This window comes from Tripterygium wilfordii, chromosome 9 (genome assembly GCF_013401445.1).
Source record: "Tripterygium wilfordii isolate XIE 37 chromosome 9, ASM1340144v1, whole genome shotgun sequence".
NCBI classification, from domain to species: domain Eukaryota; kingdom Viridiplantae; phylum Streptophyta; class Magnoliopsida; order Celastrales; family Celastraceae; genus Tripterygium; species Tripterygium wilfordii.
The window spans coordinates 5,508,579-5,528,510 of NC_052240.1; the positions used below are offsets into that span (position 1 = coordinate 5,508,579).

At 36.6% G+C, this 19,932-nt stretch overlaps 1 protein-coding gene and 1 pseudogene across 1 annotated transcript; both read right to left on the reverse strand.

Moving 5' to 3' along the window:
- Positions 1-2,570: 2,570 nt before the first annotated feature.
- Positions 2,571-4,137, reverse strand: LOC120006340 (annotated as a pseudogene).
- Positions 4,138-17,036: 12,899 nt separating this feature from the next.
- On the reverse strand, positions 17,037-18,903 carry LOC120006390 (probable E3 ubiquitin-protein ligase RHC2A). The gene has a single exon (XM_038856413.1). The coding sequence runs from the start codon at positions 18,718-18,720 to the stop codon at positions 17,590-17,592; it is 1,131 nt and encodes a 376-aa protein (XP_038712341.1). The 5' UTR covers positions 18,721-18,903; the 3' UTR covers positions 17,037-17,589.
- Positions 18,904-19,932: the final 1,029 nt, after the last annotated feature.

Genomic DNA, 19,932 nt, shown 5'->3' on the forward strand with positions numbered 1-19,932 from the left:
ATTCATAATGCAACCAACCCAATGTTCTATGAGAAGACCAAACATATAGAGATTGATTATCATTTTATCAGGGAAAGAGTGGAGAAGAAACTGCTTCACCTACATTTTGTTCGCACTGCTCAACAGACAACATATATATTTACCAAACCAATGACAGTTTCTCAGCTTAGATTCTTCATGGGCAAGTTTAACATGATCCCAACTCATGCTAAGCTTGAGGGAGAGTGTTAGGAAATGGTGCGTTTCAAGCTTTAAAATCTTATTCAAGCCTTCAACTTATGCGATGTCGTATTGCCTCTCCTCCCCTGGACGTCGTTCCTTCCTTCTTCTTCTTTCGGTCCTTTCAGACTGTTGTAGCTGACAAGACAAATATTACTCTTTTGTTGTTTTTGAATCTTGATGACCATTGGTCATCCTCTGTATTAAGAATGGTTTGCTCAACCACAACCATTCATCTCAAAGAATGTTTTTGGATGCTCTGATTTTGTCTTCAATAATATAAAAACTTTTTCTCCAATCCTCTGTACTTTCAGTTTATTTCACATACGAACACCCTCTTAAATTCCCCCAAATTTTTAGCGATTTCGAAAGCTTCGTTCGTCAAAATCACATGCTCAAAGGAGGAACCTGTGGCATTGGATGAACATGTGGTATTGGAGTTGGAGCTACAAGGAACATGTGGCGCTGGAGGAGGAGACCTTATCTAACTCATGACTATTGCAATTTGTTGAGTCATACCATTATTGGCAAAAGAGTATTTTTCATCCCTCAATTATTGGTCGGGTTTCATTTTTGTCCCTTAACTTTTTTTTTCCCTTTTCCGTCCCCCAACTATGGGAAAGTACGTTGTTTATCCCTCGAATAAATCCGACCTTTGAAAAATCTTACGTGGCATCATATTGTTCATCAGATCAGGTTTTTCTCAACTTCAATCTCACTTAAAATGACAAAAATGATACTTTTCAATAATTGAGGGACGCAAATGGGAGAAAAAAGGGCTTAGGGACAAAAATGAAACTCGCCTCGTAATTGAGGGATGAAAAATATCTTTTTGCCTGCCATTATTAGTAGCGTGACTAACGAAACTTTTTAGTCATGTCACTAGTAGTCCAATTACATCATTGATGGTGGTATGATTGAGTAAAAAAACAACAATATTAGTAACCGCGGTGTCACTAGCTCGAATTTCTATTTTGGTAATAAATTGAAAACCAATGTTATATCAATAGTGTTAGGTAGTTTATATAGTGGTAACCCAAAGGAATACAATCCCTTTAAACGAAATTTTAAAAAAAAATTACATATTCGAAATCAGCGCATAAAGCTCTTTCTAACAAGATTCACTGTCGATGAGTTTTATCAGGTGGATCTTAATTCAATTAATTTTTTTTAATGAAATTTCAAAAAGAATGGCTTCAAAATTAAAATAATGAATTCTCGACTATGTTTTAAAAAATAATGAAATATATATTAAAATAATAAATTTTGGACAATAAATTTTGAGATAAAAAAACAAAATAAAGTTATTTCATTGATTAAATTAATACAATAAATCTGCTTAGCTATCTTGGATCAATAAATTATTGGGTTAGATGTCATTTTCGATGTTATACCGATATTTATTTACACAAGAGAGGTAAATGGGTAAGAACACAAGATTTAGGGGAATGTATTGATTGACTCGTCAAGCTAAAATGGGATTTGCATGGGGCAGCTTTCACAAGTGTTATAGCAAATGCAATGGTAAAGTGTTATTGGGCCAACAAAGATGTTGTCTTTGCTGATGTGGTTGTATTGTAAAATATGTTTTGCTTATGTGGATGTATTGGGATAAATGTTTTGCTGATGTGGATGTATTGATATTTGATGTTTTGGTGTAGTTTTGTTGTGAATAATATGGAGGAATGGAATGTTGTTGGCCTCCATGTTGGGTGGGAAGAGAAATTTGTGTTTTGTTGATGTGGTTGTATTGGAAGATGTGTTTTGCTGATGTGATTGTATTAGAATACGTGTTTGACTTGACTTTTTGTGTAATAGAGGTGGGACCGGGCCAACAAAAATGTTGGCCCAGCAAATAAGAAACCATTGCATTTGCCCTTATAGGCTGCCAATGAGACATTCTGATGTACCGTCAGACAGTAAGACGCATCGAGTGGCGTGGATCTACTGTGGCTAAACTACATTTTGGGGAAAAAATTTTATTTTTCTTATAAAAGTTTATTTCAATTTTTATCGGCTTTACATTTTTTACCAATCAGTGATGTATGTTTTGTCTGAAATAAAAATCAAGTTTAATATAAAAAACAAATAATTCTAGTTAATTGAATATAAAATCAAAGACAATTCTATTTTTTTTCATCTTTAATATATTTTTTATTTCAAAAAAATATATCTTTGCATTTGTAACATGATCAAAACACCAAAAAAAAAAGCCTTAAAACTTTTGATTCCACCCATTGCACCTCCATAAATGGGAAACCACATGTACCTTCAAATTCAATGGTGTCTACAATGAATGGTGCTTCACAATTCCTTAAAGTTTATAATTTATATTTAATGATGAAAAACAATCAAACAAGTTTTAAAAATATAAAAACAAAAATATGATATGAGATTATACTTTTTAAATTATTAAATAAATTATAGATTTTACAATTTTAAAAGAATTGCGAAGCCACATATCCATCGAGAACTATACATTTTAAACCGGCAGTTCAAGTCGCTGACTTGCAAGATCGCACCTTATCTCAGCAAAACCAATCCTAGATTTCGCAAGATCATACTCCATCCACACGTTCTGCTGATGGTGATGACCGATGATGAACGCTTCAACGCCCAACAAATCAGAGTTCCCAAATGTGAAGCAATACACCGAATCCCTCCCCCTCGCTTCACCTGGCACCCGGTACAACAACCTCTGACCCGACACACTCATCTCGGCCCCACTAAACATCAGACTAACTGCAGGTACTATGGGCAGACTCGTCCGAGTCGACTCAATTAAGTAACACAAATCCATTGCACCTTGAAACACAAAGTTCGGCTCCTCCAAGGTTCTCATTACCGACATCGTTTGTTGCTTGAATTCCTTCTTCAAGGCAGTGTAAACCGGTCCGAGAAGGAAAGTGAACTGGGTTCCGGAGTCAACCATGGTTTGACCCGCTCCGGTATGGTCTGGTACGAAAACCGATTTCGGCAAATTTAATAGTTTTCCATTTACCTTTATACCCTCCAGTTGGACTGTATACGCTACACGATCAAAATACGGCAACGGAGTCGAAATTCGGACCAACGGAGTGTAGTTCAACGGCGTCAGCCATGACATATTGGAGTCTCCGAGAAGCAAAACACCCGAAGAGTCCAAACCCGATATGCAATACGAGAACTTGGGGAAACCCATTTGGGTTACAAATGACAACGACCCACGGTTCATCCCCATTAGCCCAGTAGTTTGGGAGTCCTCTTCTGGGTTAGAGCTTGAACCAGAATACATACACCCGAATATGGTGCGAGCCTGCGTTTCCGACCCGACCCGGAAAGTGTCGTATGCGAGGTTGCCTTCGATGGAGGAGGCATCGGCGTAGGAGATGGAGACGTGGCAGAGTTTGGAGTTCTGGTCGCAGGATGCAGGTACGGGTAGATCCCTGGTCCGGGTCGTGCAAATGGGTGAGGAGCAAGGGATGGGAGTGTAAGAGGAGGAGGAGATTGGGTTGAAGAACATTGGGTTAATTTTGTTGCAGTGGAGCCAAGAGAGTTCGCTGCCAGTGTCGAGGACCATGGTAACACTCTGTGGAGGCGATCCAACGGTGAGAGAGACAGTGAGGGACACGTTGTGGCTAAAGAGGAGCTTGTTTGTTGCGGAGGTTCTTGGAGTTATCGAAGCTTGTTGGGTTTTGAGTGGAAGAATGAGTGTGTGATTGTTTAAGGACAAACAGGTAGTGAAGAAAATGGAGATTGTGAGTTGATGAAAAAGAAGAAGAAGAACATAGAAAGAAGCCATGCAATTGCAATTGCAAATGTCTTTGTGGTGGTGGTTTTTCTGTTCTTTTTGGATTTCTGTGAATGGTATGTGTTATATACTTGGGTTGTGAATGGAGACACATGCATTGAATATTTGGAGGAGTACGTGTTGTATGAGAGGATAAGGAAGATGTCAAGGTTTAATTAATTCTTGATGTTTACTTATTTCAAATTGAAGAAGACTTTTGTAGATTAATGGCATATATCATTTTTTTTTTTAAAAAAACAATCTTGTTTCGTACGTGCCTTAGTTTTTACTAAAATCTTGAAATGTATTGAGAGAATTTTTAAGGTGTAAATTCAAAATGAGTCTAAATTCAGAGTATCAGGCCTGCGTATACAGAAATTTCTAACCTGACGATATGATAAGTTGGCTCAAAACTTAATGAGTGCTCACATTAGTATTGCTCCAGTGGAATAGAATTCAAGATTTTCCGAATTTATACGATTTGGCCACATATAAATTTACCTCTGACTATCCTCTGAGTGTTTCGTATGTGCTTTTAGTTTTTACTAAAATCTTGAAATTTATTTAGAGAATTTTTTTTTTCTTTGGACATTTGAAATGAGTCTAAACTCAGAATATCAAGTTTGCGCATATAGAAGTTTCTAACCTGATGATAGAGTAAGTTGGTTTAAAACTGAGCGAGTGTCCATAGTGATATTGCTCAATGCAATAGAATTCAAGATTTTTCGAACTCATACGATTTGACCCCATATAAATTCTCCACCTTAGCCCTCCTATCCTACCAGCCAAGTGACGAGATATTGATGTGACAAGTTGGGTATAGTCATTGAGAGCCTTCCTATCTATGCATCTATTATGGCATATTGTTTTCGTATCAAAGCCTTAATCTCAAGGTTAAAGTGTTTCATACATTTAGAATTGGTTATTGCATGCCTTTTTAGACCACTTGTCTCTTATCAAACCAAAGATGAATCAAAAGTAAAATTTACATTAAAGTCGTGCAATTATTCTATACATCTAACATTAAGTAATTATACAATTAGTAGGTATTACCGAATTAAAATGGTTCGGACTACATTTTCAATCAAGTATTTTTTTCTCGAAGCCTTTTTTTCTAAGAAATATTTATTGTGTGCCTAATTAGTACCTACTTGATTCCTCTAACTTAATTAGATATATATATATATATACCAGAATAAAACTGTAGTATTTCGTTTTCGTGTTATCCATGACACATTTATTCATGTGTTTGTATATTTATACACTGTCATAAATTATATATATATATATATATATATATATATATATATATATATATATATATATTATTTTTTTTTATTTTTTTTTAAAAAAAGTGTTATTATATGGAAGGTGCAATCGGCGACAAAAAGTGGATAATCTTATGAAAACCAGGAAGAACCCGACAGCCACCAAATCCCATTGCTCTGAGATTGGGAACTCTAAATATTTTAATTGAATCTTCGACAGTGCACACAGATAATATATACATATACAAACAAACATGTTTAGGTGGTTAATTAATTAATTAACCAAATTTGGGTATTTATTATTATCTTGGTGATAGTGACATGTAATTAAATTAGGGTTTGAAGCTTTCGGTAAATTAAAGGTAGGCAATCGAGACTCTGGTGTTTGTGGGAAGCAGCTGCCTGTAATAGTGCCAACTGTATCAGTAGTGTTAACATTACAATACCAATACTTTGACCAACTAAATTATAATTCAACTTTGGATTTAGTTTTTCTTATAATTTATTACTTTGTCAATATGTTGAGTTCGCGCATTTCATATCTCATTTATACTATATTCTAACCAATCTCCCTCAAGACAACCCGACAACCCAACACGTAAAAATTTAAAACCCATTATTCAATATATAGGAAATTTTTTCAAAGAAATGAAAGTTTATAAATACCTCTTGCTCAAAAACCATCTTATAATTTGTTAATTTGTTATTCAACCTTAAAAATTAACTCGTTAAGTCGGGATATCTGACATCATTTAAATTATATTCTCACTGTTTTAATTGAATAAATGATTCATGCATTGCCGAATCGAATTTGAATTTATACATTTTTAAAATTCGATTCAAACTATTACTACATAAAAAATTAATGTAGTTATTGCCGACTTGCCGTATCAAATTTTAATTAATTGATATTATTCTACCAGATGATGTGAAAAATAGGCTTTATTAGTTTCATTAGCAATCACATCTCCAGTATTTATTCCACTTGGCTTTCTTGCAATTCTTCAAACACTTGAAGACAAAAAAAAAATTTGACTTGAAGAATCTAAAGTGGTATACAACCATATATATATATTTTAATTCTTTAGTTGTAGCCTCCCTTGCATGTATGTGTCCACTATTTTTGATCAATCAAATTTATGCATCACTATCGTCATTAAGCACCCTAGTAGTATAGCTGGATTAAGATGGATACCACCATTCGAAGCCCTTTTTTATTCCTTTCTGATAATGATAATGACATTTATATTCAGCATATTAGATCTCTTGTGTTTCAAATTTTTTTAGTGGGCATTAATCTAAAGCATAATTGTACGTACCTAATATTTAGGCATTTTAAGTCAACTAATCAAAACGCTACTCCTCATTTGAAACCTGATAATACCAAAATACCTTGGGAATCGTCAGTTCAGTTATTGGGACGACCGACATGGATAGATTGGTAAACCATCCTACCATAAATGCCAAGCACGTCTCTAACTCCCACGATCATAAAGGAGCGGTCATAATTGTAAAACAGCGGAGACAATAGCAACATATAAAAGGGGACTTCCACTCAGGTATGATTGTCTCACTTTTATCACTTTACACTCCTAGCTAGCTAAAGAGAAAGCTCTCATTACCGAGAAGTCTCCTTAATCTTCTTACATTACCGAACTGACTTGAGTGTCCCCCTTGGGGAAAACCTCGGGGAACCCGCAGTTCACATTCATTACATGCGCAGCGTTCCCCAAGAGGTTGATCCACAAGGAGAACTTCCCGAGAAAGTTCAACTTGACGCCTTTGTTACACAAGAATAGTTTGTTGTGTTAGCCCAACAGATGAATGCCATGATGGAGATGTTGACAACACAACAACAATCTCATCAGCCACCTCCACCGAACAGCCATCGATCCTAACAAAGAAGAGAAGGCTCATTCTTGCTTTGATAGTCATAGGTGTAATGCTTGGGAGAGCACGAGAATGGGAGACATGAGATAAGATCTCGGTAACAAAAAAATGGTAAGGAAATCTCCTAAGTAGCAAATAAAGGAGGTTTAGCGAAAGAGATCGAGGAAATGATGAACTATAAGATTGTTGAGCTGAAGCATATAGCTCTCATGGGTGCGGTACGGGATAGCTCCTTTGCACCTTTGTCTATCGATGTACTCTGTGTGGAAAGGCCTTTGAATTTTAAGGCACCAAAGTAACCTTGAGAAATAACCCTTTTGATCATGTCATGGGTTTCGATTAGTTATGAAATTTAGAGGAGCCAACGATATGACATTATGCAAGGCCTTTCGAGCTTCCCTCCTCGATGTTGTAAGAACATGGTTTTTGAACTTGCCCTGCCAGAGTGTCACCAGCTTTAGGGATCTATCCCAGAAGTTCATGACCTATTTTTATGAGTGCTTAGAAACCTAGGAAGAAGAACCTCAACCTTATGAATATTCGCAGAAGACGTGATGTTCATTACAAGGTCTTCCCATGAACGTCTACATGTTCTTGATCTATATGTACCAGTTGCTATTGTGGCTCTCATTCATCTGCTCAGCATGAGACTTTCTAGAACTCTTTGTCCAAACGATCACCTAGTGATATGGGAGAGCTTTTAGCTTGAAAGAGAAATATCATAACTTAGCCGAAGCCATATAGGAGGCTAAAAATGTCAACATGTCGTCCGTTAGGAAGAAGAACCTCGATGAGCCTAGCAGATCAGAAGAATGACAGAAGAGGTAGGAATCGGGGATTTGATGACAAGAGGAAGAGAGAGGACAAAAAGACCGATCAACCTTCAGGTTCTCGATATGGAAATTACACACCTCTTAACTCCTCCCTCAACAAAATGCTTATAGAGGTACGCAATACTGATCTTTCAAGTGGCCTCAAAAAATGAAGGCCCCATAGAAAAAATGTGCCCGAGATAAGTATTTTCATTTCCATCAAGATCATGGTCACGACATAGATGATTGTAGGCAACTCAAGGACAAAATTGAGAGCTTGATTAGAGAAGAATACTTAAGGGAGTTCAAAAATGATCGCGATGACCAAAGGAGAGGGGAAGAGAAGATGATAGAAATAAGAGAGAGAATAGAAGACCGATGAGAGATAACTCACCTTGAGGAGATGATAGAGTTCTCGCAGGAGTAATCAATGTTATTGTTGGTGGATTAGCGGTAGGGGGAAAAGTTCCTCAGCTAGCAAGGCTTATACAAGAACATTCTATAAAGTGGATCAAAAATTTTAAAAATCAAAAAGTAATGAAGAACTCATATAATTCTCAGGAAAATATATCGAAGAAATCACAATCCCACATGATAATGCCATGGTTGTTGAAGTCAACATAGCAAATTACTTGGTGAAGCGAGTGTTGGTTGATGGAGGAAGTGCAGTGGATATACTGTTTTATAAAGCTTTCAAAGGGATGAACATCATAGAAAACAAACTCAGAAAATCTACAATTCCACTCTTTGGGTTTAGTGGAGAGTTTGTTCTGTCAGTAGAAATAATCTCTTTACGTATAACCTTGGGAACAAGCCCCAAGACCAACATGTTTATGTCAAATTTCTTGGTTGTTGATATTAAATTGGCTTACAATGCCATCATCGGTAGGCCGCTCTTGCACAAAGCCCGAGCAGTGATATCTACGTACCACCTCAAGATGAGATTTCCTATCGATGAAGGCATATGTGGATTGTAAAGGGATATCAAAAGATAGCTAGACAAGTCTATTTGATTGACTTGAAAGAAAATAAGAAGTCGTTACTCAATATGATGATGTTAAATGTTTGGGAGCTCTAGAAGACTTTGAAACTAGAACAAGTAGAAAAGCTCACACCGATTATTACCGAGCAAGGAACACCGAGGAAGCTTTACCTCTAACGCAACTTTCAAAAGATCTTGCTCGGGGAATTACTAATATGCTCTTATCCAATATTGATGTTTTTTTCTTGGAGTGTAGACGACATGTCAGGTATAAACGCCAAGGTGATTAATCATTGCCTAAGCATAAAACCAAGCAGCAAGCCAAAGAAGCAGAAAAAGAGAAATTTTGCTCCAAAATAACAAAAAACCATCCAAGAAGAGGTGTAGAAGTTTTTGGATGCAGGTTTCATCAGGGAGGTTCTGTACCTAGAATGGCTGGAAAATAGGGTGATGGTGAAAAAGGCAAATGGCAAATGACGGATGTGTGTAGATTTTACTAATCTCAACAAAACATGTTCGAAAGATAATCATCCTCTTTGAAAGATAAATCTACTGGTTGATGCAACCTCCAAACATGAGGTATTGAGCTTCCTAGATGCTTATTCAGGCTACCATTATATCCAGATGCATCCAATAGATCAGGAAAATACCTCTTTTATTACTCATGAGGGCGTATACTACTACATAGTAATGCCATTTGGCTTGGAAAATGCAGGAGCAACATACCAAAGGTTGGTGAATGAAGTCTTTGCATAACATATCGGTCAAAATACAGAAGCTTATGTGGATGACATAGTTGTCAAAAGCAATAAGGTAGAGGATCATCTAGCCGATCTGTAATGTGTTTTTAATACCTTGGATAAGTTCAAGATGAAGTTGAACCTCGAAAAGTGTGCATATAGGGTTTCCTCGGGAAAGTTTCTAGGATTCCTCGTCACTTTAAGAGGAATAGAAGAAATTCTCGAGAAAGTACAAGCTATTCTTGAGATGGAACCCCCAACTAATCCTAAGAAGGTACAAAGGTTGACTAGCCGAGCAGCCGCTCTAGGGTCTTTTCTTGCTCAATTCGATGATAAATGCAAGCCCTTTTTCAATACCTTGAGAAAGGTAAAGGAGTTCCAATGGACCGACAAATACCAAAAATTCATCGATTGTCTAAAAAAAAATCTTGGTCAACCTCCTCTACTCTCTTACTGGACCTCTATTTCGATGTCTAATGTCCTTTAATTAGGATGTTCTAGCATTGAAGTAGTGTATTTATGTTTAATTTAGTTAATTTTACTCTTATGGTTGCCTCTCATTGGTTTTGCATAAAACTGGGTTAAAATGACTGAATTGGAGATGTTTTGGAGTTGAAGAAAGGAGTTGGAAATTCATCAGGTGTTCGGACACCAAATACATCTGACTGGACACTACTGTCCGGAAACCCAGTAATGTCGTCCAGACACTTACTTCACAAAAAGAGTCAGAGGCTCCCAAAATCTCAACATGCATAAAGTGTCCGGACACCTCCACCAAGCGTCTGGACACCTGTCGACATTCTGCAACTTTCTACACTGAAATTTCAGGAGCATTTGAGGCAAAATTTTATATGTAACCAATGGGGGACAATTGTATAAGGGTAGTTCGGTATTTTTCATTGTAAAAAGAGGGGAAAACCCTAAGATTTTAGGGGGTTACCTCATTCATTCACTTTTGAACATCTAGCCTCCATTGTAGTTTCTCTCTCTCTCTAGATTTTGTCGAACTTCTTGTGATTTTGGTTGTAAACATTGGTTTTTTCTCTATAAAATTGATGTTTATGTTCATTATGATGAGTGGTTAAGTTCTTTTCTAGTTTCTAGTTCCGAATGATGGGTGCGAGGTTTCGATTACTCAATGTATGCTTTAAGAGTCGTAGCTTCAATCTCTTTCTTTTAATTTTGTGATATTTGTGTGATTGGGTGTATGTGAATAGCATGTTGATTGTGTTCTTGGATTGTCTAGTCTAGGGATTCAATTTAATATGCTTGATTGAGAATTATGAAATCCCAATGCATGATTTCCTTAGTTAATTGAGTTTCCCATTGCATAGCTATTAATTATGTGATTGAGAACGATGGGTGCGTGTTTGCAATGATACCTTGAGTATGAGAACTGAGTAGCCACCGGGATGGATTAGGGACTAAGTTTCTAATTAATTGTTTTAAATCAAATTCGTGCTTACTTTGATTACGAAATCGCTCATGCTACCGAGTCATTCGGTCATTTTTATTACTTGTCTTTGTTTTGATATTCATTGCGTTTAGTAGTGTTAGCTAGTCATTTGCATATCATTCACCAATAAATTTGCATTGCTTCCTCATGGATCGATATCGGACTTATCGATTTATTACTTGCCAATACCCTACACTTGGAATAAGTACACAAACACTTTGGTGTTTGTCACTCTCCTCACATAAGAAGTGAGAAGTTTTATATCTTTACCTTGCAACATCTGAACATGCGGTCGGTGCAGTGTTAATCTGAGAACAAGAAAAGAGTCAACGACCGATAAATTATGTTAGCAAGGTGATGTTAGACCCAGAAACTAGATATAGTCGAGCAGAACAGCTGGCTCTGGTCACTGCAGTTTGAAAGTTGAGGTCGTATTTCCAGGCCCATATAATCGAAGTGTGTAATGTATGAAAATATATGTATATACATATATAAATAAGAGACATAGCATGGGTATGCATATTAGTCTGCTGGTAGCAATAATAATAATTTCTTATTAAGAAAAATAACATGAACAAGAGCCAATGAACTATTAGCTTGACATGGATGAATTCTATTGAATATGACTTAGAAAGCATAGTTTTTAAACTCAAACCAGTCCACCGGTTAAACCGTAAAATCCATGAACCAAAAGTTTTCACTGGCCGTTTCATACATTTAGACCGTTTAAACATCGAACCGTTATAAACAATGAATTGAACCGTAAAACTCGTCAAACCTATGAACCGACAGGTTTGATGAAAACCGGCTAGCTGGGTGTTGTAGTAGTAAATGCTAGTGCTTTGGAAAGCACAACGTCAGCACTGCTGACTTTACATTCACATGACCAAGGTTGGCCTTCTTGTTGCCTTTTATTGACTTCATTGATGACTCCTTTTCTTTGTAAGCGATGTGAGATTCTTTACAAATGCAAATGTTTTGACTTTAACATTTACTTCATTGGTCCCACATTGCTACGGCCTACAGACTACAACAACAAGACACCCTTTTTTTTTTTTGAACAGGAATAAAAAAATATAAATATATAAACGAGGTTTTAGAAAGTAAATAAACAAAAAAAACCACAAACCACTTATAGTTTATCTTTATATTTATATTCATTTTGTATATATACTATAGTATATTATATTTATACTATATATTTATATTTATTTTGTATGTATACTATATAAATAATTAATTTATATTCATTTTGTATATATACTATATACTTATATTATATATTTAAATACATAATATTTTATTATTTATTAAAAAGCGGCGGTTCAGCCTTCATCGTAACGGTCGAACCTCGAACCTTCAGCCTTGAAGGTTCGATGCACGGGTCGGGTTTAAAAACTATGCTATAAAGCATATAAAAGGGACAAGTGTATTGGGATAGGCAATTAGAGAGAGTTGTAGCACATGCTAAGTTAAGTGTAAGGTATGTAACTTAAGTAGGACGTGTGGCGATTTATGGTAAACCTAGCAAGGAAAAATCAGGATACGTGGTAAGGAAACAAGCCAAACACAGAGGAGTATGATCATAAGGGATGGTACTGTTGGAGATTTTTCAAAATAAGTTTGAGTTTTTATTTGGTGTTTTAAAAACTCTTCAATATTTGAAAAGACATGACTATTTTACAAACTATTTCCTTTGAAAAGACGTGTTCATTGGTTTAGAGGCAACTCTTTACATTGTAAAGACGTATTCATTTATGGTGTCTTATGTGAAGAGTCACCACAAACTCTATAAATAGAGTTATTCTCCAACTATTTTTCATCATTCAATTTTCTATCAACTTTCTCTCATTCTCTCTTCATAAAAGTTTTCTATTGCTGCAGAAATAGAAAGACAAGTATCTTTCTCTCTTTTGATTATTCTCAAAGTACTCTGACCTTCTACTATCATTGTACCAAGAAGAAGGTGATCCATAAACCAGGCTTCATTGTATCCTAGAGGTGGATTTGCTATAACCCAATGCAACCATTTGGTGGGGGCAAATACTGTCTTGAGGAATGCGACTAGACACTTTGACGCACCAATTTTGTACAAGTTTTATTACAATCACCACCAATCCTACCATATTTTTCCAACAGGTACTGGATCACCACTTTTGAGTTAGGGATCTTGGATGAGATGAGGTGCATAATTTTGGGATCTTTATAAACAACAAGAAGTAGAACAAGAATCATAACTGAGAAAGAAAGAGAGAAGAGAGTGACCGAGAGAAAAGAAGAGAGAAGTAGAGAAAAGAATAGGAAAAAGGGGTAGCCAGAGAAAATGGGTAACAACTAGGACAAAGTAAGAAAGATCCAAGGAAATCAAAAGTTAAGGAATCATCAAGAAACAAGGAAGAACTTCCTCTACAGTCTGACAAGGGTGAGGAAAGATAAATTCTAATCTAATTCATTGGTGAAATGGGAAAGGATTATAAAGTGGATAAGGGATTTTCATAGTCACCAAATTAGTATCAAAAATAGAACTAATGTTTGTAATGACGTATGTATTTCCCGAAACTAAAATTATGAATTGGATAAGAATGGAAGACGTCGTAGGTCCAAGTCTCATATACCATAAAAGAAAATGGAAGGCACCCGCATAATAAGGTCAAGAATAATGACAAAGGTGAGGGTAGTCATAACTACAACATTTTATAAAACATTTATACTATATTTGAGGTGTTTATGCCACTGTTGCATGCAACATGTTTTTGCGAATCTTGTTTATTTTACACTTTTAAAGTGAATATATCATTTGGTGATTTACTCTTTCACCTCAGTCGATTCAACTTCCCGAGGAAAAAGATTGGGGACATGTGATAATACTAAAATACCCTTTCAATAAAACACTAACACATGTCCACTCAACAAGATTCTGTGTTGAGGATCACCTCAGTATAACCAAGTGTCATCACCTTGGTAATCGTCATCTCAATTATTGGGATGATCGACATGGATAGGTTGGTAAACCATCCTACCATAAATGCCAAGCGCATCTCTAGTTCCCACGATCATAAATGAGCGTGCTGTTACAACCGCAAATGATTGGTTATAATTGTAAAATAGCGGTTATAATAGTAGCATATAAAAGGGGACATCCACTCAGGTATGGTGGTCTCACTTTTTTCACTTTCTACTACTAACTAAAGAGAAAGTTCTCATTACCAAGCAGTAATCTCCTTTGCCTTCTTACATTACCAAACTCACTTGAGCGTCGGAGTGTTCTCCCTAAGGAAAATTTTTGGGATCCCGCAGTTCACGTTCTTTACCTGTGCAGCGAAGAACATCGTCATTGTCTGATCAACTAGGACGTACGCAATACCGAAAGGTCTACTACCAACTAGTTATTTGATTCTGCTCGTCATCAAAACCATAACAGATTAACTAACTGACAAGCCGAAGCTTGATAAGTACCTCCCATTGTATAAATCAAGAGTTCAAAACTTCACTTGCACAAATTGTTTCTTGGGGCCATTTTTTTTCCGAATACAAGGATTGGGTGGTTCATTAGTTATCCGATAAGTCTGTGACCGGTATATGTTAGAACATCAAAAGTCTATTTTCCTATTTTCTGATTTATATATCCTACATATCATTCCTTATCTATATCTATATGGTAATTGTATTTATATGATCGATCTGATTTCATACCTAAAAGGTTAGTTTAGAATTTGTGCGTGTTAGCCAATAATAAAAAATAAAATTGTATGATCTGTATGGTAATTGTATTTAGACATTATAAACATGACTCCATTTGGCAGAGCTTATTTGCTGTCAAAATAAGCTAACTTATAAGTTGTGAAATAATTTGATGAAACTTAAAGGTGATGTTACTTTATAAGTTGTGAAAAATCTATTTAAGTGTAGTATAAAAGATATAATTAAAAAATCAGAAAACAAATGAGAACAACATAAATTATTATAGTTTTTTATGTTATACTATTTTTATACTATTGTTAATTTTAATTTTAAAAGTATAAATTACAACATATTTTTATATAAATGAAATGAAAATTAATATTTAAAAATTTTATACTATTATATATATACAATATCATCTTAATGAAAGAAAAGAAGAAGTGAAAAAAAAAGCTCTTAAATAAGTTCCTTTTTATTTTGAAATTTATAAGCTTTGCTAAACATGCTAATAGTAAATACTGATTTGATTACAATTCTATTAGAGTTACATATATATGAAACTGTGGAGGAGTCAACTGATCAATAAAACAAAGTATTTGGTGTGATTTCAACCTCAAAGTCTCCCACGGAGAAGGTATATATATATATATATATATATATATATGTAAAGCCGTGTGCATGGAAAGCGTGGTGTGAATTCAATTGTTTGCAAGATAAATAAAAACGCGCTTTCATATCAAAATTCACAAAGACCCCACTCCTAAATTAATTACATGTTTGTCTGTTCTTCCCATGTTGATTGTATGATTGCTTCAATCATGCATATAAACTCACCTCACTCTTTGACCTCTTGACGATGCCATTAATACTTATGGCCCATTCAATTAATTAATAGTCATACTATTGCAGAAAAAAAGAAAAAAAAAAAAACTCGTTTACACTCGACCTCAATAATTTTTTAAAACAAAACAAGCTTGACCAAGATCTTCACAACTCAGCATAAAGCCCTCAATCTTGGGTCGAACGTGTTATGTTTCTTAACAAACAATCTCAAACTTGGTAAAAACTCGTCTTGCACCCTATGAATGATTTAGCTCTGGAGAGTTGGGAATACAGATTCATGTGCCTGCTTTGTTTGGCCCATGAAAAGTAAAGACAAAAGGTTCTGTCACTACATGACTACAATTGCACAAAGTTTGTTTTCCCCCAGAAAGTTTTTCTTTTTCTTTTTATCTCCACCACAAGAGCACATTATGATGGATCCCACCAATAAATATAATTGTTTCACTATTCAAAAACATATGTCGCTGTTCAGATGGAATTTGCCTCATCCAGTCATCCTCCTTTCCTTTCTGGTTGCACGCGTGAACTATGCCATCAACATCTAAATAATCTAATTCCTACAGCTCAGGAAATCAATAACCCCATAATATCAAAGGGGATAACTGTAAACTTGATTTCCTTAGCTGGAATCCCTTGAAATATCCCCTTCAACAAACGTTGGCTGTAACGCAAACTAAAAGCATCTGTAAAGACTGGCACCTAATGCAAATCAAAGTTCATAGGAATCCCTTAATCAGTGTAGCTGGTTTTGTCTTTTAGGGTACAAGATGCAATTTATTTGGCAGTTCAAAGACTCCAAACAGAACATTATCATTGAATAGAATCTTCAATCATCCTTGCTAGCAGAGCGCATCAGCTGCTGATTTGTTCCTTTAGCAATCATAAGATAGCAATTTGTGACTTGATAGCTATATTAACCAAATTCATCACTCCAATATTCCATGACAATTCCACGACTGACTAGCCACTTCAACTACTTCAAGATTGCCTTCTCAACATATTCAAGATGCAACCAATCAGACAAGCACACTGTGTACCAGTGGAAATTCACCATTGTCATAGCTATATAAAATTTCAACCAAGAATGCTAGTAACTGCTTACTAAACATATCCAGCTAATTGTTGTTCACCTACAACTTTCAATATCAGTTTCAATTTTCAAATAAGCCAACCTAACCTATCCTACCAAGAGCAAACCATCCAAAGCATTTCCCATTTCAAAGGATAGGCAAAGCAAACCTTAAATTCAGGTATTCGCCCATCATACAAGTATAACTGCTACTGAGCAAGTGTGTTAAGTCCATCCATTGTATTTGTAGCATACAACACAAGATTCAAAAAGGCTATCACTTGTAAACTTAAAGGACATGAGAGAATTTCAAGCAGCCTTTTTTTTTTTTGTCTTTTTTATAGCATTTATAGAATTTTTTCCGAAAAGAATGACATTGAAGATGGAACATAACAAGCTTAACTAAATATTACACATAATGGCGAAAAAGACAAAACAAAAGGCAAAAAAAAAAAAAAAAAAGAAGACTACCGATCCTCTAATAGTGGCAAATGGCAATATTGGTACCTTCTTTATCCCCGGACAACAACACTAATTCCACATCTTCCCTCTTTGAGCTTCTCTGCATCTGATCTTTCTGCTTCTCAGACATACCATTTTGTTCAATACTTTCTCCCCAAACAACAACACTGATTCCGTATTTTCCGTGTTTGAACTCCACTGCTTCTGCTCTTTCTGTTTCCCTCAAACATCCCAATTAGTTCATGTTTACTGCAAATCAGTAACAGTTTCCCAATTAAGAAAGATTGAGACTTGTAAATTGCCCATCAAGTGCAACACTTTTCTCCCTCTTCAGTATATACACACGTTCCAACTTCAATGCCTTCTGTCTCTCACATAATTCACCATCTGCTCCTCACTCAATCAGCCTCCATTAACCAACCCCTTCTTCTTATTGATGTTGTACTACTCCTAATCCTCATACCAGTGCTCGAGCTCGAATTTGAACTCCTACTCCCATTTTCAATCCTTCCACTATCATTTCCATTTCCAATACCAAAACAAGAAAACAAATTGCGGACTAAGTGACGAAGCCCACGGATCTCTCTTCCTCCCCTACTTCCCCTTGCACCCCATGAGACCCTCCTCGGCACACGCCCACCGTTGAACCCACCGTCCATCTCCGTGTACACCACAGGCAGCTCCCTCTCACCTCCTCTTCTTGCCCCTGAAAATCTCCCCACAGCATACCCTCCTCCCGGCAATCTCCATATCGTCAATCCCACAGAATCATCTTCGCTGTTCGAACCCAAAAGCCGACCGCTGTGATTAGACACGGGCGAGCCATGGCTATCCGCCGGCAATTCGTGACGGCAAACAGGGCACGAATTGCGGAGGGAAAGCCAAGGTAGGATGCAATCGGAGTGGTAGATGTGCGTACATGGCATCTCCTTTGCCTCCGACTCCAATTCAAAAGCTTCCTTACAAACTGCACAGTGAGATTCCATTGCTATGTGAGTCTGGTCGATGATTATTGTCGGCATGGACTCTATTGCAGCTTTCGACGCCGGAGGATGCTCACAGCGACCTATTCCGTTCATTTCAATCTGCAAGAGTTGATCCAGCAACTGATTAAAACCGGATCCCAACAAAAACTCCGACATACTCGGCGGCAAGGGCCTCAACCCAGAGCCATCGCCTTCATCGTAATACAACTCGAATCCCCGACTCTCGTTTTCCCCATCGGACTGTCCACGGAGAACTATTACCGGATTAATCGGCGACCGGTCTCCGGCGATACGGCGGGTCCTTCGGAGAGCAGGGGTCAGGCTCTGGTCCGGATTTGATCGATTCCCGACCATGTACATCGCGGCGGCAGGGAACCGCCTCCGACGCGCATCCGCCTGGCTGGCAAGCGGCGGGTTATCAACCTCCTCCACAAAGCCGCTGTTGCAGTCCGGGCAAATCACGGTGTCGCGGCTCCATACCCTCACAAATCGGCTGCACCTGTAACACCAATACGACGCCGGCGCCGTCGGCGGTGCAGACATCAAGATCAAATCTCAAAAGTCCCCGAAACCTTGATCTCCAGCTTGCACTTATAACTCAACAGATCGAAATCGAAATATCAAATTCTGATATTACAAAACATTGAAATGAAATCGTCAAATTCACAAAGAGAGAGAAGGTGAGAAGATTTGTTAAATTTCAGAGAAAAATTGTTACTTTTTGAGGCTTATAAGGCGTGGAGTGAAAAGGCATTAACGGCAAAGCGCGTTCGTTTTGCGTGGCATCTACGCTCTGCATATTGGGGGCAAATGGCCGAGCAGGAATAAATTGGAAGGTTACGCCGTTACGTTGTAGGCGCGTGGTAAAACGGAATTGTCCGAAGACTGTTAAATGTTAACGATGGACTTTGTGTGTGATTCGCTCTCAATCTACTTTTTTGAATTTCGATTATTTGACTCGAATTTCAAATCCTACTAAAATTTGGATAATGATTTTGAAATTTGGAAAAAAAAAAAAAAAAGATTAAATTTCAATATATTCAAATATGTTTTTCTTCAACTGTAAATAAAAATGAAAATGAGGAAGTATGGGTAGCTCAGATAGTAATCATGTGTATGATATTTTATTAAGGTCACCGGTTCGAGCCTCCTCCATCCCCTACATCTACATTAAAAAAAATAAAAATAAAATCGTGTCATAAATATGTAGGGACAATTTTCCATGCTTACATAAAAAAATGTTCAATTCCCCATAAATCGTGTCTTTTAGTTGTATAAAGTTGGTGTTATCTCCCAATGCCAAAAACATGATGATTTCTTATCAATAATTGCATGTTTTTGCCAAAGGAATGAGATCAAGCTGATTATAAGTAATTAGGATTAATTGAGACGATTAACAAAATATCAAAAAACCTAAAGGCTAAAACCTTCTCATAAGCCACAAGACTTGTAATTTTTACTCACAAAAAATATTCTTTTCATCCCCAGATTAAATAAATCTTTTCATTGCAACATGACTTTTGCAAATCCAAAAATCCCATTTGCCAGAACAATTGCCACGTGCCTACCATGACGAGGGAAAAAGGTGACACGTGTTAAAGCCGATTCATGATTCTGTTGGGCTACGATCCAACCACACGCGTCAAAAGTCAAATCCTACCCCACATCGCCATCCGTTTTTGTTTGCAACTTTGTTTGTATCGTCAAAGCTTCTTTATGGGGGTTTTTTTCCCCTTTATTTAGTTTTATGAATAA